General features: G+C 66.0%; 3 protein-coding genes across 3 annotated transcripts; 1 reads left to right on the forward strand and 2 right to left on the reverse strand.

Moving 5' to 3' along the window:
• The first annotated feature begins 687 nt into the window (after positions 1 to 687).
• Positions 688 to 4,347, forward strand: TIMP1 (TIMP metallopeptidase inhibitor 1). The gene is made up of 4 exons (XM_030547299.1): positions 688 to 826; positions 2,229 to 2,326; positions 3,007 to 3,124; positions 4,166 to 4,347. The coding sequence occupies exons 1-4, from the start codon at positions 802 to 804 to the stop codon at positions 4,345 to 4,347; spliced, it is 423 nt and encodes a 140-aa protein (XP_030403159.1). The 5' UTR covers positions 688 to 801.
• Positions 4,348 to 4,499: 152 nt separating this feature from the next.
• On the reverse strand, positions 4,500 to 12,785 carry SYN1 (synapsin I). The gene is given in 8 exon segments (XM_030547182.1): positions 4,500 to 4,529; positions 6,977 to 7,066; positions 7,389 to 7,411; positions 7,414 to 7,544; positions 8,227 to 8,318; positions 8,517 to 8,574; positions 11,704 to 12,058; positions 12,775 to 12,785. Coding segments are annotated over 7 exon segments (753 nt in total). The 5' UTR covers positions 12,033 to 12,058; positions 12,775 to 12,785.
• Positions 12,786 to 14,918: 2,133 nt separating this feature from the next.
• CFP (complement factor properdin) lies at positions 14,919 to 22,955 on the reverse strand. Its single transcript, XM_030547209.1, has 11 exons — positions 22,865 to 22,955; positions 22,618 to 22,762; positions 20,972 to 21,135; positions 19,668 to 19,838; positions 17,433 to 17,630; positions 17,089 to 17,262; positions 16,496 to 16,690; positions 16,213 to 16,324; positions 15,792 to 15,952; positions 15,511 to 15,603; positions 14,919 to 15,113 (listed from the first exon to the last, which is right to left on the reverse strand). The coding sequence occupies exons 1-10, from the start codon at positions 22,926 to 22,928 to the stop codon at positions 15,512 to 15,514; spliced, it is 1,476 nt and encodes a 491-aa protein (XP_030403069.1). The 5' UTR covers positions 22,929 to 22,955; the 3' UTR covers positions 14,919 to 15,113; position 15,511.
• Between the last annotated feature and the right edge of the window lie 152 nt (positions 22,956 to 23,107).

The raw sequence follows: 23,107 nt of genomic DNA on the forward strand, positions 1-23,107 counted from the left end.
CCAGGCACCGCGCAGCTCGACAGCCCCACGGTCCAGGTAGGCGAGAGGGCCCCCCGGGACCCGGTCTTTGCTGCCCCCAACCCCACCCCGGGCCTTCCGGACCCCGCCAGGCTTTGCTGCCCCCCCCCGACCTTCACCACCACCCAGGTCTTATGCTGCCCCGGCCCCGAGCTTCCACTGGGCCCCCCAGGTCTTCTGCTGCCCCGGCCCCCGAGCCTTCCACTGCCCCCCCCAGGTCTTCTGCTGCCCCCCGGCCCCCCCGAGCCTTCCACTGCCCCCCCCAGGTCTTCTGCTGCCCGCCCCGGCTCCCTGGCCCCTTCCACCTCCCCCAGGTCCCTCCTGCTGCCCCCGCCCGGCCCCTCCGAGCCTTCCACCGTCCAGCCCCCGGGCCTTCGCTGACCCCTCGGCCCGGCCGCCGGCCCCCGCACCCCACAACTTCCTTCGACTTATTTTTCTGGCAGAGAAAACAGGGCACCCCCAGCCGTGCCGGTGCCCCCCACTCCAGACCCGCAGTCCCCCTGGGCACCCAGCCTGCCGGTGCCCCTCACTCCCGACCCGCAGCCCCCTGGGCCCCCCAGGCCCAGGCCAGGAGACAGAAACTGGTGGGAGAGGCCAGGCTGGGGTGGTTCGGGGGGGCTGGGGGTGTCTCGCTGTGGGTCTAACCGCTCCGTCCCCCGGAACCCTCGATCCCAGTGTCACCATGAGCCTGTCACCTCGAGCCGGCTGCTGGCGGGTGCAATCCTGGTCCTGGTGCTGGGGGACCCCACAAACGCCTGCAGCTGCGCCCCCCAGCACCCCCAGATGGCGTTCTGCCAGGCCGACGTCGGTGAGTGACCCCTGACCCCCAGCCCCCTCTGAGCACCCCACCCTGCCCCACAGCACCCCCGGACGGCCTTCTGCCAGGCCGACGTCGTTGAGTGACCCCTCTGCCCCCCTGCACTCCTCTGAGCCCCCCACTCTGCCCCCAGCACCCCCAGATGCCATTCTGCCAGGCCGACATCAGTGAGTGACCCTTGCCTCCCCTTCCCCCCAGCATTCCCCTCTGAGCCCCCCGCCCTTCCCCCCAGCACCCCCAGACAGCGTTCTGCCAGGCCGACATTGGTGAGTGACCCCTGATCCCCCTCACCCCCCTGCACCCCTCTATGCCCCCCCACCCTGCCCCCCAGATGCCATTCTGCTAGGCTGACATCAGTGAGTGACCCCTGACACCACCCCTGCCCACAGCACCCCTCTGAGCCCCCCCACCCTGCCCCCCAGCACCCCCAGACGGCGTTCTGCCAGGCCAACGTCGGTGAGTGACCCCTCCTGCACCCCTGCACTCCTCTCAGCCCCCCACTCTGCCACCCAGCACCACCTAGATGGGCATTCTGCAAGGCTGGAACATCGGTGAGTGACCCTCCCGCCCCCCTTCACCCCTACTGAAGCCCCCCACCCTGCCCCCAGCACCCACCAGATGCCACTCTGCCAGGCCGACGTATCCGGTGAGTGACCCCTGACACCACCCCCTGCCCACAAGCACCCCTCTGAGCCCCCCCACCCTGACCCCAGCAACCTCCTCTGAGCCCTCCACCCTGCCCCCAGGACCCCCAGACGCGTTCTGCCAGGCTGACGTCAGGAGTGACCCCTGCCCCCACCCTGCCCCCCAGCACCCCTCTTAGCTCCCTCACCCTGCCCCCCAGCCTCTCTGAGCCCTCCGCCCCCCAGCACCCAATACAGTGTTTGCCAGGGCAACATCGGTGAGTGACCCCCAAATGCCCCACCCCCCGCACAGTCCTCCCCCAATTTTTGCAGCTCCCTCAAACATCAAATGCTCGTGCCCCTCCCCCAGAGCTAGAAACACCCCCCCACAGCTGCGATGTCCCATCTCCTGCCCGCCCCAGCCAACCAGGGAGCGCTCCCCCCCCCAGACCTTGGGCCCCAGGGTCAGTATAGCTATTACCCACTGGAGCAGACCCGAGCTGATTCTGGGGTCACAGCTCCAGAGTATGTGGGGGGGGCGGGATCCTCCTCTCTCCAAGGGGTGGAAGAACCCAGGAGTCCGGGAAGGAGGGGGAGACCCCTTCCCCTGATACCCCCAGGGTGTGGGAAGACCCAGGAGTCTGCGCGAGTAGGATCATGTCCCCCCACCCCACTAAAGTGCTTCTAGATGCCGAGGGCCTGGGCGGAAGGGGGGGGGGTCTTCTGGGGGCCTCTGGGGCTGCCCTGACCCCCCTCTCTTTGCCGTGCAGTGATTCGGGGCAGGTTCATGGGGATCACTCCACTGAGCCACAACAGCAGCCGTGGGGAGTCTGTGCCGTGGGTCCGCTACGAGATCAAAACCACCAAGGTATGTGCCCCCTGCCAGCCCCACGGCCAGTGCCCCCTGCTCCCCACAGCGCCTCACTTGGGTAGCCAGGAGCTCCCTCCCCCTGTCAGCCAGCCCAGCGCCCCACACAGCACCCCCCGCTCCCCAGAGCCAACGCCCCCTGCTCCCCACAGTGCCCCCTGCTGGGGTAGCCAGGAGCTCACTCCCCAGCCAGCCCAGCACCCCACGGTGCCCCCCGCTCCCCAGAACCAACGCCCCCTGCTCCCCACAGTGCCCCCTGCTGGGGTAGCCAGGAGCTCACTCCCCAGCCAGCCCAGCACCCCATGGTGCCCCCCGCTCCCCATAGCCAGTGCCCCCTGTTCCCCACGGCACCCCCTGCTCCCCACAGCCAGCGCCCCCTGCTCCCCACAGCGCCCCCTGCTGGTCCAGGCCAGGACTGGAGTAGCCAGGAGCTCCCTCCCCCTACCAGCCAGTGCCCCCTGCTCCCCACAGCCAGTGCCCCCCGCTCCCCACAGCGCCCCCAGCTGGGAGAGGATGGGGCTGGGGTAGCCAGGAGCTTCCCCCACCTCCCTCAGCCCCTCAGTGCCCCCTGCCAGGAGGCCAGGCAAGGACTGGGGTAGCCAGGAGCACCCTCCCCACTAGCCAGCCCCCGCCCTGTGCCCCACAGCGCCCCCGCAGCTCTGACTTGCGTCTCCCCACAGATCTACAAGGGGTTCGAGCCGCTGACGGACGTTCACTTTGTAGACACCCCGGCCCTGGAGAGCGTCTGTGGGTACCAGCACCCGGCACCCCTGAAGGGGGAGGAGTACCTCATCATGGGTAAGGCACCCCGGTACCTCGACTCCAGCCTGGGGCAGCCCCCACCCCAAGGACACCCCAAAACCCCTTCAGGGCCCCTCAACACCAGCTCCCTCCTGGGGTAATCCCCCCCCCAAGGTATGCCCCCCAAATGGGATATCTGCTCCCCTGTCTCCCAAGACACCCCCACATGCATCTCCTCCACTGGGCCTCCCCCGTTTACCCTGGAGATGGCCCCTCCCCACAACTGCTTCCCCCCATTCAGCCCCTCCCCATGGTAGGACCCCCCCCCAAGTTTCATTGTCCTCTGTGACCCCCATTCCTCCAAGACAGCCCCCCCGGGGCATGCCACCCCCAGACACAGCATTTCCTGGGTGGGGGCTGGAGGCTGTGCAGTGCTATGGGGGGGCTGGGGGGACTCTAGGAGTCCATTTGAGGGCTGTGGGGGGGAGCTCTAGGGGTCTGTGGGGGGGATATGGGTCTGCAGGGGAGTGGGGGGCTGTGGGTCAGTGAGGGGGCTATGGGGGGCTGGGGGAACTGTGGGGCACTGGGAGGGTGGGGCTCCATGGGGGACTGGGGGGAGCTTTGGGTAGTTGGGGGGCTGTGGGTGCTATGGGTGGTTAGGGGAGCTATGGGGGGCTGGGGGCACTGAGCAGTTGGGGGTCTGTGGGGCACTATGGGCCTTTGGGGGGCTGTGCACTGGGAGCTTCGGGGTGCTATGGGGGATGGGTGGGCCATAGGGCACGGGGGCTAGGGGGCTATGGGCAGTTGAGGGGGCAACATGGGGGCTGCAAGGGCAATGGGGAGGTTGGGTGGGCTGTGGGGCACTGGGGGATGGGGGACTATGGGCAGTTGTGGGGGCTGTGGGCACATGGGAGGCTGTGGGGCACAATGGGGGGCTGCGGGGCGCTATGGGTTTGGTGGGTTCTATAGGGGGTTGGGTGGGCTGTTGGGCACTGGGGGCGGGGGGATATGGGCAGTTGCAGGGGCAGCGGGCACCATGGGGCTCTGGGGCGCTATGGGGCGCGGGTGCCAGCCACTCCCTCTGCCCTCTCCCCCCAGCCACGCAGCAGGACGAGCGCCTGACGGTCTCCGCCTGCTCCTTCGTGCGCCCCTGGGGGCGCGTCCCCCCAGCCAGCGCCGCGGGGTCAGCCAGGCCTATGAAGGGGGGCGCGGTGCCAGGTGAGTCCTGGGGAGACAGGGCCTGGGGGGGGCATGGAGATGGGGAGTGGGAGGGTCCCTAATACCCCCCGACCCCCCAGTGATGCCACGTAACACCAGGCCCAATCGGGGGGCAATATGGGGCTTCGGAGGGGGGGTCTATGGGGAGGGGGCATGTACAGAGGCCCCAGTGTGGGTGGGGGGTGGGATCTAGGGGAGGTGGGTGTGGCTCTCTCTAGCCCGCCCCATGCCGCAGGTACTGTGTCTGGGGGGTGGGGGCGTTTCAGGGGGCAGAGTCTGGGAGTAGGCGGGGTCTGTGTGAACGATGTGGGCGGGGACGGAGGGTGGGCGTGGCCTCTCTCTAACCCGCCACCTCCCAAGGGTTGCCCTGTCTCTTCATGCCCTGCCGCTGTCGGGCGATGCCCAGTGCCTCTGGACCGACGGGCTCCTGGACCGGAGCTGGCAGGGGCCCCAGCCAGCGCCTGGCCTGCCTGCCCCGCCCCAGCCAGGGGGCGCCCCCCGGGGCCGACCCCTTCTGCACCTGGGAGCCCCTCAAGAGCAGCCTCCGGGGCCCTGCTCAAGGCAGGCCGGGGCCGGGGGCAATGAGACCCTCCACCACGCCGGCCCCCTGGACTGTGACCCCGTGGGCTCTGACTCCCCCCACGCTGCCTCCCACCGTTTTAAAACTGTTTTCTCTGAGTTGGATCATAAATAAGAATCTCTGTGAGTCGATGTCTGCACCGTTGTCTGTTGGGCTGGGGGGCAGGGGTGGGTGGGATGGGCAAGCCCCCAGGTCTAGCTGCCACAGAGCCCCAGCTCCAATCCCTGGCTACCCACCTGCACCGCAATCCCTGACCGTCCCCCTTCCCCCCAATCCTGAGGGTTCTCCCGAGGGACCTGGGGCTCAAGGGAGCCCGGGGGGTGGCCAGTTCACCTCTGCCCCCGGGTTGCCCCGGGGCTTCTCGAGGCTGCAGCCAATGGGCCCCCCCTTGTGAATGCCTCTGCCTGGCACACAAAGGGGTTGCAAGCCCCACAGCACAGAGCAGCCCCTGGGGTCCAGGGCAGCCCTAAGACCTGCCCACCCTGTGCCCCACGGCTGCCCCCCCCCCACCTTAGCCCTGCTTGCCAGCCCCCCTGCGCTCAGCCCATGCCCACCCCACAGCCCTGTTCCTGCCCCCTGCCAGCATCACAGCCTCGCCCCTTGCCCACCCCACAGCCCTGCAGTGCCACCTCCTGCCAGCCCCACCCGCCTACGCACCCCCAGCCCCACAGCCTCGCACCCTGCCAGGCTCACAGCCCACCCACAGCCCTGCCCACCTGCTCACCCACTGCCAGGCTCACAGCCCACCCCACAACCCTGACCCCTGCCCACCCACTGCCAGGCTCACAGCCAACCCCCACAACCCTGACCCCTGCCCATGCCCTGCCAGCCTCACAGCCCACCCCACAGCCCTGCCCACCCCCTGCCAGCCTCATGGCCCACCCCACAGCCCTGCCCCCTGTTCACCCACTGCCAGGCTCACAGCCAACCCCACAGCCCTGCCGCTTGCCCACCCCCCTGCCAGCCTCACAACCCACCCCACAGCCCTGCCCCCTGCTCACCCACTGCCAGGCTCACAGCCAACCCCACAGCCCTGCCCCCTGCCCACCCCCCTGCCAGCCTCACAGCCCACCCCACAGCCCTGCCCCCTGCCCACCCCCCTGCCAGCCTCACAGCCCACCCACAAGCCCTGCCCCCTGCCCACCCCCCTGCCAGGCTCACAGCCAACCCCACAGCCCTGCCCCCTGCCCACCCCCCTGCCAGCCTCACAGCCCACCCCACAGCCCTGCCCCCTGCTCGCCCACTGCCAGCCTCACAGCCCACCCCACAGCCCTGCTGCCTACTCACCCACTGCCAGGCTCACAGCCAACCCCACAGCCTGCCCCCTGCCCACCCCCTGCCAGCCTCACAGCCCCACCCCACAGCCCTGCCCCCTGCCCACCCCCCTGCCAGGCTCAGAGCCCACCCCACAGCCCTGCCCCCTGCTCACCCACTGCCAGGCTCACAGCCAACCCCACAGCCCTGCCGCTGACCCCTGCCCACCCCCCTGCCAGGCTCAGAGCCCACCCCACAGCCCTGCCCCCTGCTCACCCACTGCCAGGCTCACAGCACCTGCCCCTTGCCCACCCCACAGCCCTGTCCCCTGCCCCCCTGCCAGCATTGTAGCCCCACCCCAGTCCACCCACAGCCCTGCCCCCTGCCAGCCTCACAGCCCACCCCACAGCCCTGTCCCCTGCCCCCTGCCAGCATTGTAGCCCTGCCCGTGTCCACCCACAGCCCTGCCCCCTGCCCACCTCCTGCCAGCCACACAGCCCACCCCACAGCCCTGCAGTCCCGCCCCCTGCCAGGCTCACAACGCACCCCACAGCCCTGCCCCCTGCCAGCAATGTAGCCCCACCCCTGTCCACCCCCCAACCCCACAGCCCTGCCCCCTGCCCACCCCACAGCCCACCCCACAGCCCCACTCCTTGCCCACCCCCAACCCCACAGCCCTTCCCCTTGCCAGCCTCACAGCCCATCCCACAGCCCTGTCCCCTGCACCCTGCCAGCATTGTAGCCCCACCCCTGTCCACCGCCAACCCCACAGCCCTGCCCCCTGCTCACCCCCTGCCAGGCTCATAGCCCACCCCACAGCCCTGCCCCTTGCCCACCCCCAGCCCCACCCCACTCACCATCTCCCGGTGGTTGGGGTAGAAGGTTTGCTCGATGAGGGGGAATTCCTCGGCCCCCAGCTTCCGGCGCAGCCGCACCAACTGGGCAAACTGAGCAGGGAGGGGGACGGGTCAGGGGGGCAGAACCCGGCCCTCGGTACCCACCCGCCCCCTGCCCCTTGGCTACCCACCAGTCCCCGCTGTCTCCAACCCAACTACTTGCCTGACCCCCCACCCCCATCTACCCACCAGCCCCTCATCTCCTGCCCAGCTATCCACCAGCCCCCCACCCCCCTTTCCCACCCCCTCCAGCCCCCCACCCCTTGGCTACCCACCAACCCCCTCCATCTCCCTCCCGGCTACCCACCAGCCCCATGGCTACCTGCCAGCCCCCAGCGCCCCACAGTCACCAGCCCCGCCCCCTGGCGCTCACCACCCAGGGTTTGTCGCAGAAGTGTAGATGGAGTGCAGGGAATTGACGCTGGGCACCCCGGCGTACTGCAGCCCGATCACCAGGCCCCGGTGGTCACCCCCCGGGGCCATGCTGTAGGCATGCTGCCGGACCAGCACGAAGTCGGGGTGCACCGTCCTGGGGGGGCAGACGGGGGTTAGACACAGGCCCCTCGCTAGCCGCCATCCCTCCAGATCACAACTGCTCCCCACAAGGGAACCCTGTTCTCCCACTTTCCTCTGTCCCATGTGAGGGGTCCCTGCCCCCCCAAGATCACACCTGCCCTCCCACTTTCCTCTGTCCCATGTGAGGGGTCCCTGCCCCCCCATATCCCACCTACCCCTGCCACTGGCAAGCTCTGCCCCCTCTATGCCCCCATCCCCCACAAAGAATTGCTTCCTCCCCCTTCCCCTCCCCCAGGGTGAGCCCTGCACCCCCCACATTCTCCCTGCCCCCAATGAAAGAGCCCTGCCCCCTTGTGGCCCCCTCACAGAACCAGTGGGGGGGATATGGGAGGGGGGAGTGGGGAGAGGGGTCTGGGAGCAGCACTCTCCCAATCAGTCCCCTCCCCACCTAACCCATAGCCCCTGGGCGGTGGTTCCCCCTTCCTGCCCCCCCCCCCAGACTCCCCACCTAACCCACAGCCCCTCGTTGGCGGTTCCCCCCAGTTCCTCTCCCTCAGTTTCCCCACCTAACCCACAGGCCCTGGCTGGCAGATCCCCCCATTCCTGCCCCCCCCCCAGTCTCCCCACCTAACCCACAGCCCCTGGCTGGCAGTTCCCCCCATTCCTGCCCCCCGGTCTCCCTGGCCCCCACTCACCTCACCACCTTCATCCCATTGCGCAGAACCTCGAGATCCACCGAAAAGGCCCCGTTGGCTTGAGCCACTAGATTCAGCTCCGAGAACTCGGCCTGGGGGGGCGGGGCGAATGTGGGGGTCAGACCCACAGATGAGACGGGGCGCCCTGAGTTCCCCCTCATGAGATGTCACCGACCCTCCCATCCCCTGGCATCGCCACACGCCAGCCCCTCAACCCCACAATGCCCCCATCCACCCCCTGCAGGCTGCCACCCCCCCAGCACCGCCAATTCCGTGGGGCCCAGACCCACCTGCTCCACCCGCACCTCCACGTCACCATGGAGCTTCTTGCCCTTGAATAATTTAGGCCTGGAAGAGAGAGATGCGGGGGGATTTTAAAAGGCCTGCCTGTTGCCTCAGTTTCCCCAGACCTTGCATGGCCAATCAGTGGCGGGGAGAGTGGGTTAAGGTCACCCCTCAGGGCAGGCAAAGAGGACTGAGGCAGGCGCGTGGCTGGAATGTGGGGGAAATTTATGGGATATTTCTAGGCCTGCCTGTGCCTCAGTTTCCCCATAGCTTGTGTGGCTTCCCAGCGGCAGGGGGACCGCCTCAGGCGGGAGACAAATGGTGCACCACAGCACGGTGCCCCCCCAGCGGTGGTGGCGGAGGTGGGCAGAAGCCATAGGGGAGTGGCGGGGGGCAGGATTTGAACCCACCTGTGAGTCTAAACAGACAAGCTAAAAATGGAGAGTCCAGAGCCAGTGTCTCCATTTCATCTCGGTCCAGCGCCACGCAGGCACCGAAGCAGGGAGCCCTGGAAGAGAACCCAGGAGTCCTGGCTCCCAGCCCCCCCCTGCTCTAACCATCAGACCCCACTGCCCTCCCAGAGCTGGGGAGAGAACCCAGGAGTCCTGGCTCCCAGCCCCCCCTGCTCTAACCCACCAGACCCCGCTCCCCTCCCAGAGCCGGGGCAAGAACCCAGGAGTCCTGGCTCCCAGCCCCTCCTGCTCTAACCCACCAGCCCCCACTCCCCTCCCAGAGCAGGGGGGGCTGGGAGCCAGGACTCCTGGGTTCTCTCCAGAGCTGGGGAGAACCCAGAGCTGGGGAGAGAACCCAGGAGTCCTGGCTCCCAGCCCCCCCCTGCTCTAACCCACCAGACCCCGCTCCCCTCCCAGAGCCGGGGCAAGAACCCAGGAGTCCTGGCTCCCAGCCCCTCCTGCTCTAACCCACCAGCCCCCACTCCCCTCCCAGAACTGGGGAAAGAACCCAGGAGTCCTGGCTCCCAGCTCCCCTGCTCTAACCACCAGATCCCACTCCCCTCCCAGGGCCCAGAAGAGAACCCAGGAGTCCTGGCTTTCAGCCCCCAACTCTGTAGTGACGGAGGTGGCTGGGGGGTCAGCGCCCCTCCCCGCCCCATAGGGATTATCCTGCTTTAATTCCTTCTGATCCAGCCCCAAGGGGCAGGATAGGGGGGTAGGTCACATGACCTCCCCCTCCTCGCCACCCAGCCCCTCCCCACTTCCCAACAGGCCAGGGGGAGCAGATCTTTGGTGGTCACCCCCATACACAGCCCCTCCCACAATATTCCTGGGGACCCCACACGGATACATACCCCCAAACCCACTGAGATGTCGGTTCAGATGGACGAGGGATGGGGGCAGAGGGGGAGGGGGATGGATGGGGCGATGGGGGCAGTGGGGGAGGGGGATGGATGGAGCGATGGGGGCAGAGGGGGAGGGGGATGGACAGAGAGATGGGGCAGAGGGGGAGGGGGATGGATGGAGTGATGGGGCAGTGGGGGAGGGGGATGACGGGGCGATGGGGGCAGAGGGGGAGGGCAATAGATGGGGCAATGGGGGTAGTGGGGGAGGGTGATGGACAGGGTGATGGGGCAGTGGGGGAGCAGGATGGACTGGGAGGGGGGCACTGAGGGACAGGGGAAGGGGTGATGGAGAGGGTGGACAGAGAGCGGAGGGGAGGGTGAGGGGTGGCTGCAGTGTTCGCAGCAGTGACTAAGCAGAGGGGTGGCCACACGGAGGTTTGGGGTGACAGGGGCCAGGGCTGAGCCGAAGGGTGGAGGGTGAGGGTGGGGGGTAGACCGACGGATGGACGGACAGATGGAAAGCAGGATGAATTGTCAGGCAGGGGGTGGGCTGAGGGGATGGAGGGGGAGGGGAGGCGACAGATGGATGAAGAAACAGACAGAGAGATGGACGGATGCTGGACAGATGGATGGATGGATGGACCGACGGATAAATGGACAGTTGAATGACAGATGGGTGGCTGGATGAACAGATGGATGGATGGATGGATGAACGGATAGCTGGGTGGATGCATGGACAGATGGATGGATGGACGAGCAGATGGATGGCCGTCTGGATGGATGGATAGCTGGGTGAATGGATGGACAGACTGATGGATGGATGGATGGATGGATAGCTGGGTGGATGGATGGACAGATGGATGGATGGACGAACAGATGGATGGATGGATAGCTGGGTGGATGGATGGACAGACTGATGGATGGATGGATGGATGGATGGATGGATGGATGGATGGATGGATGGACAGATGGATGGATGGACGAACAGATGGATGGATGGATAGCTGGGTGGATGGATGGACAGACTGATGGATGGATGGATGGATAGCTGGGTGGATGGATGGACAGATGGATGGATGGACGGATAGCTGGGTGGATGGATGGATAGATGGATGGATGGACGAACAGATGGATGGATGGATAGATAGCTGGGTGGATGGATGGACAGACGGATGGATGGATGGATGGATAGCTGGGTGGATGGATGGACAGATGGATGGATGGATGGATGGATAGCTGGGTGGATGGATGGACAGACTGATGGATGGATGGATGGATGGATGGATGGATGGACAGATGGATGGATGGATGAACAGATGGATGGATGGATAGCTGGGTGGATGGATGGACAGACTGATGGATGGATGGATGGATGGATGGATGGATAGCTGGGTGGATGGATGGATGGACAGATGGATGGATGGACGAACAGATGGATGGACGGATAGCTGGGTGGATGGATAGCTGGGTGGATGGATGGATAGATGGGTGGATGGATAGATAGCTGGGTGGATGGATGGACAGACGGATGGATGGATGGATGGATAGCTGGGTGGATGGATGGACAGATGGATGGATGGACGAACAGATGGATGGACGGATAGCTGGGTGGATGGATGGATAGATGGATGGATGGACGAACAGATGGATGGATGGATGGATAGATAGCTGGGTGAATGGATGGACAGACTGATGGATGGATGGATGGATGGATGGATGGATGGATGGATGGATGGATAGGGGTGTGTGTAGGGGGTGGATGGATGGATGGATGGATGGATGGATGGATGGATGGATGGATAGATAGCTGGGTGGATGGATGGACAGACTGATGGATGGATGGATGGATGGACGGACAGCTGTTTGTCCTCACCCCCACCCCCCCAGCTCCTCACCAGTCGGTGCCAGGCTCGTCGATGACTAGCAGCGTCCGGCTGCGCCCCGCGCCCCCCGCGCTGCCGCCTCCCACCTGCTCACTGAAGGTGGCCGCCGCGGCCGCTGTCGTCTGCTTCACTGCATTGGACAGGGACGAAAAGAACCCACCTGCCCCGCCACCGGCACCAGGGCTGGGGGCAGCTGGGGAGACGCTGCCCGGGGAGGGGACGGGCGAGGGGGCGCTGGGGGGTGCCGGAGGGGGCTGAGGCCGCTGCAAATCTGTCATGTAGCCGTTGGGCAGGTTGGCCATGAAGTTGCTGTCTGAGAGGCGTCTCCGCAGGTAATTCATCCTGGGGGCGCTGGAGGGGGCTGTGCCTATAGGGGGCAGATGGAGAGTGTCTATCAATCCTATAGGGGAGGCTGCTCTCTCCAGGGCAGGAGAGGTGTCTGTCTATAGGGGATGGCTCTTGTAGACAGGGGATCCCCTCCTGTAGGGAAAGCTCCCCATAGGATGCTTCTATAGGGAAAGGCTCTCTACAGGGGCATCTCTCAGGGCGAGTCTCGTCTATGCGTGAAGGTCTTTCCAAACGGGAGATTTCTGCCTGTAGGGGCCTTCTTCTATAAGGGCTCTTTCGCTCGGGCTGTGGTGTCTAGGGAGGATCGCTGTGGGGAAAGGAAGTGTCTATAGAAGGGGTGTCTATAGGGGATCTCTGGAGGGGAACGGGGTGTATAGAGGGGAAGGGATGCCTGTGGGGCAGGGGGGATCTATAGGGGAAGGGGATCTATAGGGGAAGGGGGGCTACAAGGGAGGGGGGCTATAGGGGGTGTCTCTCTCTCCCCCAGACTGCTCCCTTCTATAGAGGCTCCTAGAGGGGATCTATAGGGCCTGCACCCCGGGCTCTCTCTGGGGCAGACCCGGCGGCTCCCGAATCCCGGAGTCATATGAGCGCAGCAGCAGCTGGACCAGCCCAGATGCCCGGATCCCCCCCCGCACGTCTCCGGGAATTGGTCTCGCCCGGCCCCACCTCCCCACCCCCTCCCGCCGCGATGGTTGCTCCCGGTCACTTTGCCGAGCCCGGGGCGGGTCGCACCATCTGCGGGCGGCGGGAGGAGAAGGTGGTGACGTGATCCCCCCCTCTGCGGCGCACGGTGGTGCGGTCCGGTCCCCTGTCGGGAGAGGAGGGGGGATGCGGGGAGGAGCTGTCCGCGGTGCTGAGCTGGGGGGCGGGAGGGGACGGGGCTGGAGGGTGAGATGGGGGGAGAGGGGAGGTGGGGGGAAGGGGAGGGGGATGGAGAGGGGTGAAGATGGGGATAGAGGAGAGGTGGGGAGGAGGAGATGGGGATAGAGGAGGGAAGTGGGGAGGGAAGAGGGAGGGAGGGGTAGATGGGGTGGGGAGGATAGGCGCAGGAGGAGAGGAGGGAGGTAGGAAGGGGAGGGGAGAGGAATGGAGGGGAGCTGGGAAGGGGCTGGAGAGGGAGGAGATTGGGAGAGGGGGGAGGTGGGGAGGGAGATGGGGAGGGGGAGATGGAGAGAGGGGGTAAGTGGGGAGGAAAGGGAGAGAAAGGGGGAGGGAGGAGTAGATGGGGTGGGGAAGGGTAGGCGCAGGAGGAGAGGAGGGAGGTAGGAAGGGGAGGGGAGAAGAATGGAGGGGAGGTGGGAAGGAGCTGGAGGGGGAGGAGACTGGGCGAGAGGGGGTAAGTGGGGAGGAAAGGGAGAGAAAGGGGGAGGGAGTGGTAGATGGGTGGGGAGGGGTAGGCATGGGAGGAGAAGGGGGAGGTGGAGAGGGAAGGGAGGGGGATGGAGGGGGAGGTGAGATGGAGAGGGGCTGGAGGGGGAGGAGATGGGGAGAGAGGGGGTAAGTGGGGAGGGAGGGGTAGGTGCGGGAGAAGGGGGAGGTGGGGAGGGAAGGGCGCAGAGGGGGAGGGGCTGGGGGATACTCATGTGACCCCCAGGAACCCCGTGGTGGGGCTGCGTCCCTATGGCGCAGCCATGCCACGCTGGGCGCTGCCTGGGCACTGAATCACCAGAGGGGCCAGGCACGGGCTCTGCCCCAGTAGCTGCTGGGTAAGGTGACAGTGGGACGGGCATGGGGCAGCGACATTCAGGAGCATGCGGCTCCCCAGCCGCCCAGGGTAGGGGGGGGTGTCTCAGCGCTCGCCCGGCCAAGAACAGTTTGATACCATTGGACCCAGCCCAGCAGGGAGCTAGACAAGGACCCACCCACCAGCTGGGTGCTGCACCAGCTTGTAAACAAGCCTTGGGTGCCCCCCATCAGTGGGGCAGCCCCTCTCCAGGTGTCCCACTCTTCCTTTAGGGCAGACCCCACCACTGAGATGGAACCCTTCCCCCCCAGCACTGCCCAGACTCCGAGCCTTGGACCCTGGAAAGGATTAGCCGAGCAGGATTTCGGACTGAGTAGAAGGGAAACTGAGGCACACGTTAAAAACCACCCCCCTCAGAAATGCCTACGCCATCGCTCCTTTCCACAGCATGAAAGAGCCAAGACGACCTTGACACAGTTGGAGGGGAGACGGACAGGGAGGATTTAAATTCACCAGCTGCCCTGGTGGTAGCAGGAGCCAGGTGGGCTGGCACCGTGGAAGAGGAGATGGGGCAGAAGATGGTGCACATGTGGCCGGTGCCAGTGAAAAGCAGCTCCCAGCGCTGGCCAGGCACCGGCCAGACTGGCCAGCGAAGAGGGAATCCCTGGTCAGCCAGGACAGGGCCGGCTAGGAAGGCCAGGCTCGAGGTGGCCGGATGTAGCTTTCTGAGCCTGCGGCCTGGTGTGGCCAGTCCTGGGACGGGCTCTTTGAATCCATCGCCAGCTTTGCCCAGTCAAGGGCTGGGTGAGTTTCTCCAGAGCTGCGACACTGTGTGCTACGGAGGGAGGTGACCAGAGGAGAGGCTGGTGAGAAGGGGGGCCGGATGTGCAGGGGGCGCTGGAGGTCGAAGGAGGGGGGTGTTCGTGTGGAGGGCGCAGCCAGGTGGGAGAGGCATGGGCTCCTAATTACAGCTCTCCAGTGCCTCCCCCATGTAGATGCCCCTCCACCAGCAAGGCATAGAACCAAGGAGTCCTGGCTCCCAGCCCTCCCCCCCCTGCTCTAACCACTAGCCCCCACTCCCTTCCTGGAGCCAGGGAGAGAACCCAGGAATCCTGGCTCCCAGCCCCACCCGCTGTAACCGCTAGCCCCCATTCTCTCTCTCTCTCTCACACACACACACACACAGAGCCCGGCAGGGCCCATTCTCTCTCTTTATTGTGATGGATTCCCACGCCCCGTAGCAAAGGGGATTTCTGGTGGTCGGGGTCATAACTGCGGGGAGCTGCTCTGCCGTTTCCATAGGGAGCCCCTGGAAGGAGGGAAGAGCTGCTGTCGTGGGGATGGGGCTTTCAGGGAAGCACCTTTGCCTGGCTCCTGCCAGATCAACCTGCGAAGAACAGGCAGTGAAAGGGTTAAACCAGAGACGACACCCCCACCCCGGCCCCTTCCCGCCAGCCAGCCAGCTCCCAGCCGGACCAGAGCCGGCACCCCCTAGAGGGGACAGGCCCCAGGCCCCGCCCCCACTGGAGCCAGCCAATCCCTGTCCTGGGGCTGATGGGACCGGCGCCCCATAGAGGGGACAGGCCCCACACCCCATTCCCCACCCCCTGAGCCAGCCAGTCCCTGCCCTGGGGCTGATGGGATCCAGTGCCCCCTAGAGGGGACAGGCCCAGGCCCCATTCCCCACCCCCTGAGCCAGCCAGTCCCTGCCCTGGGGTCAATGGGAGCCGGTGCCCCCTAGAGGGGACAGGCCCGGGCCCCATTCCCTAGTATTTCTCACACACCTCAAACATCATCAGGAACCTCCACGAACTCTAAGCCTGCGGTGGGCCTGAGGTCTGGGCTGGCCAGGCGGGCTAACGATAACAGGGGCTGATCTGGGGGGCAGAGAACAGGTTCATGACTGCAAAACCTCAGCAAGACCCCCAGCCCCACAGGGATCCTTCCAGAGAGACCCAGTGCTTATCCCATGCCCCTCCCAGAGCAGGGGAGAGAACTCAGGAGTCCTGGCTCCCAGCACCCCCACACACACACTCTGACCCACTCGATATCCCCCCCAGCTCACCATATTCCTCCTCCTCCTCCGGGCAGGGTGGCACATTGAGACACGGCTCCTTCTCCTCCACCTCCAGGGAGTTCCCGTTGATGGGCTTGCACTGGGGCCAGGGTTTGCCCCAGAAGCTGACGTTCACCGGCCCGGTGGCCGCCACTCCCTGGGTCACCATCCTGTGGGGGAGGGGAGGGATCAGCAGCGAGCTGAGCCCCCTGACATCCCCTCCCACAGGCCTCTGGATCAGACTCATGGGCCCCCACAGCTTGGTATCCTTCTCCTCCCACCAGATCAGACCTGTGGACTCCCCCCAACACCTTGTAATCCTCTGGATCAGACCCATGGGGCCTCCCAAGCCTGGTATCCCCACTCCTGGATCAGACCTACAGGCCCTGATATGTCCCCCCGACCCCCACCCCCAGCTGGTCACACTCACGAAAATTTGGGGTACGTGGGTTGGCAAACACGCTTCCGAGACTTCACGGGATTCTTCCCGCAGGGCGGGACGCAGAGACCCCAGGAACTCCAGTCTGACCACTGACCCTCCACTGGGGAGCCAGTACAGACAGCAGTCAGGTCAAGAGCCCATCTGGCCTGGTATCCTGCCTCCCTTCCCCCCAAGTCAGAACCAGGGGCCCCTGCAGCCTGGTACCCCACCCAGATCAGACCCCCGGCCCCCTCCAGCCCGGTATCCCACCTGCCCCACCTCGGACACTCACGTTTGCACCGATACATGTTGTAGCAGCTGCGGATATGGATATAACTGCCCGCACAGCGCTTCCCATCGGGGCTGCGCCCCTTGCACTCCCGCGTCCGCCTCTGCTGCCCCACGATCTCCCGGCAGCTGATGCTCCCGGTGTAACCCGGCCGGGAGCAAGTGGACCACTCCCCCCACTCTGACCACTGCCCGTCCACTGCGGGGGAGAGACGGGGAGACACCCAGAGACAGCAGAGTATGACTGTGAGTCCCCCCACCCACCCATCCATCCATCCGTCCACCCACCCACCCATTGACCCATTCATTCATTCACCCATTCCTACTTCCATCCATCCCAATACACACCCCTCCATTCACGTAGCCATCATTTTACTGCACTTTCATCCCTCCATCTTTTCCATTTCTCCCTCCATCTCTCTGTGCATCTCACCTCTTTTCTACCCCTTCATCCTCTTCCTGATCCATCCATTCTTCTTGTCCTCTATACCTCCATTCCTCCACCCCTTGTCCCACCCCTCCATCTGCCCTCCCCTCCAGGGACAGAGGGTGTCCTCTCCCCCCTCCGGTCCTCTTTGTCTGCCCCTGCCCCCTTACCTGGGCAGGGTATTTTGGTGTTGCAGAAATGTGACCGGGTATTGAGGCCAAGACAGGCCTTCCCTCCGTGCCGTGGCGCTGGGTTGTTACAAAGACGCTTCTGCGTTACCCGGCCCAGGCCACAGGTCACCGCGCAGGGGCTGGATGTCTCCCAGTTGCTCCAGGCACCGTCCACTGGGCAGGGCGCAGAGTCAGAGAGAAAGAAACACAGGTCAGCATGGGAAACCTAGCCCGAGGGTTGGGAGAATGGGAAACACGCCCCCCGGGGGGCGCCGGCTCCCATCTGGCCCCAGGGCAGGCAACTGGCTGGCTTGGGGAGAGTGGGGGGGGAGGGTCTCTCTCACCTGGGCAGAAGGGCAGCCCGGGGCAAGACTGGTCCTCACTGGTGGATCCAGAGCAAGGGCGTCCGGGAGGGATGGAGGAAGGCGGGGGGTTGTTGCAAACGCGCCGGCGACGCTGCTGGGGCTTCTGCTCCGCTCCCTCCGGAGAGCATGTGGCAGAACAAGGACCCCATTGCCCCCAACTGCCCCAGTTACCATGAGCTACAGAGAGGGAGAGATCAGGTGTCAGTGTTGGGAGGGGCCATCCCTTCCCACCCATCCCCCCACCCAAGCACCCCCCACCCATCCATCTCTGCTTCCCCATCCACCCAACCGTTCCTCCATCCCTGCCCACCCATCCCCCTCATCCCCCCACCCCCATCCAATTTACCATCCATCCGCCACCCGCATCCATCCACCGGACCACCCCTACCCGGCCATCCATTCAGCCACTCCCCACCCAGCTATAGGTCTATTCTGACCAAGGCCACGAAGTCTGAATTCCCAACAGCCTTGGCAATGTGTAGTTAGTGGATGAGAAAACAGGCGGGTGGCAAACGCGTGACCAGGGATTGGCTCCTAAGGAGCCGATCCCAGAGTGCGTGAGCGGATGTAGAACAGAGAGCGCGGGCGGCGTCTGTGTGAGGCTGAACCCCATCTACGGATACCTGCCCCGCGTGTACCAACCGGTGAACGTGTTTGTACTTTGGGTGCGTGGTTCACCCTGGACCCACCCCTGCACCTCTGAGCCTCAGTAGCTCAGTGTCGGGCCCCTGGGTGCCAGGAGAGAAATCACCGTGATGAGCCTGGCGTCGAGCTGAGTCTTGGGAACTGAGCGGATAAGGTCAGTTCCCATCATCATCCACCCAGCCATCCCTGTCCGCTCATCCAGGTGTCCATCCACTCTTAGACCCATCCAACCATCTACCCATCCATCCCTGCCCCCACAATTCCCCCCCATCCAGCTGTCGATCCACCCACCCTTTCCCTAACCTATCCCTCCACCCAACTACCCATCCATCCCTACCCCCATTCTCCCATCCACCCACCTGTCTGTCCAGCCAGCCACCCAACCAGCCATCCCCCCTCCCCACCGCAACCTACCCCTTAATCCTTCTGTCCAAGCACGCAACAATCCATCCTCCCCATACCCACCCACGTGTGCACCCGCCCAAACCCATCCACCTATCCACTAATCCTTCCACCCAACAACCCATTCCCGTCCATCCATCCGACCACCCAACCACCCATCCCTGCCCCCACCCCCTCATCCAACCAGCCACCTACCCAGCCATCCATCCTCCATCCATCCTGTCCCCCACCCATCCCCCTACCCACCCAACCAGATACTCCATGATGAATACAGTATAAAAACATTTATGGAATAGAATTAGATCATAGACATGTCGGGCTGGAAGGGACCTCGGGAGGTCACCAAATCCAGCCCCCTGTGCAGAGGCAGGACCAAGTCACCCTAAACAATCCCCGACAGGTTTGTACAACTTCTCCTTAAAACCTTCCAATGACAGGGTCCCACAGCCCCCATTGGGAGCCAATTCTGGAACTGAGCGACCCTGAGATTTAGAAAGTTTCTCCCAATATCTAACCTCCATCCCCCTGGCTGCAGATTCAGCCCTTCTTGTCCTGCCCTCAGCGGACACGGAGAACAATTGACCAGTGTCCTCCTTAGAACAGCCCGTGATGTAGCTAAAGGCTGTTCTCAGGTCCCCACTCAATCTCCTTCTCTCCAGACCAAACGTGCCCCATTTCTTTTACCCGTGCCTCCTAGGTCAGGTTTTCTAACCCTTCAGTCCTTTTGGTTGCTCTGCTCTGGACTCTCTCCAATTTGTTCACAACTTTCCTAAGGGGTGAGGCACCCAGAGCCAGGCACAGTCGTCCCACCGGGACCCCACCAGTGCTGACCCGGGTGGGACCACGACTTCCAGTGTCTCGCATACGACTCCCATTAACACATCCAGAATGAGATTAGCCTTTCCCACAGCCGTGGCCCGTTGTCGGCTCCTATTCCAGTCGGGATCCGCTCGAACCCCCAGATCCTTTTCAGCCGTGCGGCCGCCTAGTCCCCACTTTGTAGCTACACGTTTGATTTTTTTCTCGCGTTGTACTCTGCACTTCTCCTTCTCAGATGTGGCCTGGCTGATTTCAGAGCAACTCATCCCCTAGCCAGCTTGTGAGGCTGTCGGGTGGGACGGTGTCAGAAAAGAACCACCCCCCCACACACACACACCCGTCACTCACTGGGGCAGATCTGGTTGGTGTCACAGGGCTGGGTGTCCGTGCCGGGGCCAGGGCAGGAGCCCCCGCAGATGGGCGTCGGCTCAGTGCAGCTACGGATGCGCTTCCTCACCCCCTTGGCACAAGTCACAGAGCAGGAGCTCCAGGGGCCCCAGGCCGACCAGCCCCCCATCACTGCAGCGGGTTGGGGGGAGAGGGTCAGTGGCAGATTGGGGGTAGGGACCTGAGGCTGCCCCCTTCCCATTCCAGAGAACCCCTCCCCACCTGAGACTACCCACCCACCTGCCCTTCCCATGAGATCCCCTCCCCTTACACACCCCTCCCCAGAGACCCTGCCTGCCCCCCACCCACCCCTCAGAGCCCAGCTACGATAGGGGGTGACCAACTGCTCCCCCTCCCCTGTGATCCCTCGTCCCAGGCCCCCATCACTGCCATGGGCCTCTCTGCAGCTGGAGCAGCTGGGAACAGGAAGTTTCCATTCCCAGCTGTGGTTGGGGGAGGTCGGGGGGGCTGGGAGGAACCAGCCCCCATAGGAGGGAAGTGAAAGTGCTGAATCTGCCAGCGAGAGGGAGAAGCCTGGGGAACTCCCAGCTACTCCAGCCCCAGCCTTGCCCAGCAGGGGGCGCTGTGGGGTGCAGGGCTGGGTGATGTGGGGTGCTGTCTGCATGGGGTGGAGGTCTCCACCAGGGGGCGCTGTGGGGCACAGGGAGCACTGGCCCTAGGGGGCGCTGTGGGGTGCAGGGCTGGGTGATGTGGGGTGCTGTCTGCATGGGGTGGAGGTCTCCAGCAGGGGGCGCTGTGGGGCACAGGGAGCACTGGCCCTAGGGGGCGCTGTGGGGTGGGGCTGGGTGATGTGGGGTGCTGTCTGCATGGGGTGGAGGTCTCCAGCAGGGGCGCTGTGCGGCACAGGGGGCCCTGGCCGTGGGGGGCGCTGTGGGGCACAGGGGGCCCTGGCCCTAGGGGGCGCTGTGGGGTGGGGCTGGGTGATGTGGGGTGCTGTCTGCATGGGGTGGAGGTCTCCAGCAGGGGCGCTGTGCGGCACAGGGGGCCCTGGCCGTGGGGGGCGCTGTGGGGCACGGGGCCCTGGCCCTAGGGGGCGCTGTGGGGTGGGGCTGGATGATGTGGGGTGCTGTCTGCCTGGGGTGGAGGTCTCCAGCAGGGGCGCTGTGGGGCACAGGGGGCTCTGGCCGTGAGGGGCGCTGTGGGGCACAGGGGGCCCTGGCCATGGGGGGCGCTGTGGGGCACAGGGGGCCCTGGCCGTGGGGGGCGATGTGGGATGCTGGCGGAGCGGGGCTGGGGGGACTCACCGGGGCAGCAATCCTTCAGGCTGCAGGCTTGAACCTCCCACCTCTTGCGGGAGCCGTCCGAGCACTGGCCCTGCCCCAGGCAGCTCTGGCTGCGTCTCTGCACCCCCTCACTGCAGGACACGGAGCAGGGGCCCCAGGCCGTCCAGTCGCTCCACTCGGCCTGGCTGCGGGGAGGGCAGAGGGCTCAGGGGGGGCTGGAGCGAGAGGTGGACAGGCTGGGGTTAGGGGCGAGGGCAGGGCTGGCAGGGCGCCCCGGCGTGGGGCCGGTACCCATAGCTGGGCTTCAGGCAGCAATGGGGTGTTCTGGGGGGGGGCACTCACCGGCAGGACTGGCAGGGCGCCCCGGCGCGGGGCCGGTACCCGTAGCTGGGGTTCAGGCAGCAGTGGGGGGCTCTGGGGGGGGCACTCACCGGCAGGGCTGGCAGGGCGCCCCGGCGCGGGGCCGGTACCTGTAGCTGGGATTCAGGCAGCAGTGGGGGGCTCGGGGGGGCACTCACCGGCAGGGCTGGCAGGGCACCCCGGCGCGGGGCCGGTACCCGTAGCTGGGGTTCAGGCAGCAGTAGGGGGCTCTGGGGGGGCACTCACCAGCAGGGCTGGCAGGGCGCCCCAGCGCGGGGCCGGTACCTATAGCTGGGGTTCAGGCAGCAGTGGGGGGCTCGGGGGGGGGCACTCACCAGCAGGGCTGGCAGGGCGCCCCGGCGCGGGGCCGGTACCCGTAGCTGGGGTTCAGGCAGAAGTGAGGGGCTCTGGGGGGGGCACTCACCAGCAGGACTGGCAGGGCACCCCGGCGCGGGGCCGGTACCCGTAGCTGGGGTTCAGGCAGCAGTGGGGGGCTCTGGGGGGGCACTCACCAGCAGGGCTGGCAGGGCGCTCCGGCGCGGGGCCGGTACCCGTAGCTGGGGTTCAGGCAGCAGTGGGGGCCTCTGGGGGGGCACTCAATGGCAGGACTGGCAGGGCACCCCGGCGCGGGGCCGGTACCTATAGCTGGGGTTCAGGCAGCAGTGGGGGGCTCTGGGGGGGCACTCAATGGCAGGACTGGCAGGGCACCCCGGCGCGGGGCCGGTACCTGTAGCTGGGGTTCAGGCAGCAGTGGGGGGCTCCTGGGGGGCACTCACCGGCAGCACTGGCAGGGCGCCCCGGCGCGGGGCCGGTACCCGTAGCTGGGGTCCAGGCAGCAGTGGGGGGTCTCGGGGGGGGCACTCACAGGCAGGGCTGGCAGGGCGCCCCGGCGCGGGGCTGGTACCCATAGCTGGGGTTCAGGCAGCAGTGGGGGGCTCTGGGGGGGGCACTCACCGGCAGGGCTGGCAGGGCACCCCGGCACGGGGCCGGTACCCGTAGTTGGGGTTCAGGCAGCAGTGGGGGGCTCTGGGGGGGCACTCACCGGCAGGGCTGGCAGGGCACCCCGGCGCGGGGCCGGTACCCGTAGTTGGGGTTCAGGCAGCAGTGGGGGGTTCGGGGGGGGCACTCACCGGCAGGGCTGGCAGGGCGCCCCGGCGCGGGGCCGGTACCCGTAGTTGGGGTTCAGGCAGCAGTGGGGGGCTCGGTGGGTGGGCACTCACCGGCAGGGCTGGCAGGGCGCCCCGGCGCGGGGCCGGTACCCGTAGTTGGGGTTCAGGCAGCAGTGGGGGGCTCTGGGGGGCACTCACCGGCAGGGCTGGCAGGGCACCCCGGCGCGGGGCCGGTACCCGTAGTTGGGGTTCAGGCAGCAGTCAGCCTGGGGCACGTCCTCACCCAGCAGCTCCCGGCACCTGCCGGCCCCGAATTGCTCGTAGCAAAGCCCTTCCTGGCCGTCTGCGGGGGGGGGGAGAAGGGGGTGAGCGCAGCCGCAGGGTCAGACAGACGGGGGGGGACCCCCACTCGGCTCAGACACACAAACCCCTCCCAGCCCGGTACCTGCAGGTGGGGCCAGAGCCCAGCACAGGGCCAGCAGGAGGCTGGGGGTCACGGCCCCCTCCATGGGGCTGGGACGGACGGACGGACGGACACGGACGGCGGCTGCACAGAACCTCACCAGGGAGGGACTGAGCCGTGGGGGTGGGGCGGGGGGAGGAAATTCCCATCAGCCACTCCCCCCCCCCGCCCCCCAGGACTTCCCCCTGGGATTTGCTCTGCCAGGGGGCGGGTTTTGGAGGGGCC

This window comes from Gopherus evgoodei, unplaced genomic scaffold, assembly GCF_007399415.2.
Source record: "Gopherus evgoodei ecotype Sinaloan lineage unplaced genomic scaffold, rGopEvg1_v1.p scaffold_57_arrow_ctg1, whole genome shotgun sequence".
NCBI classification, from domain to species: domain Eukaryota; kingdom Metazoa; phylum Chordata; order Testudines; family Testudinidae; genus Gopherus; species Gopherus evgoodei.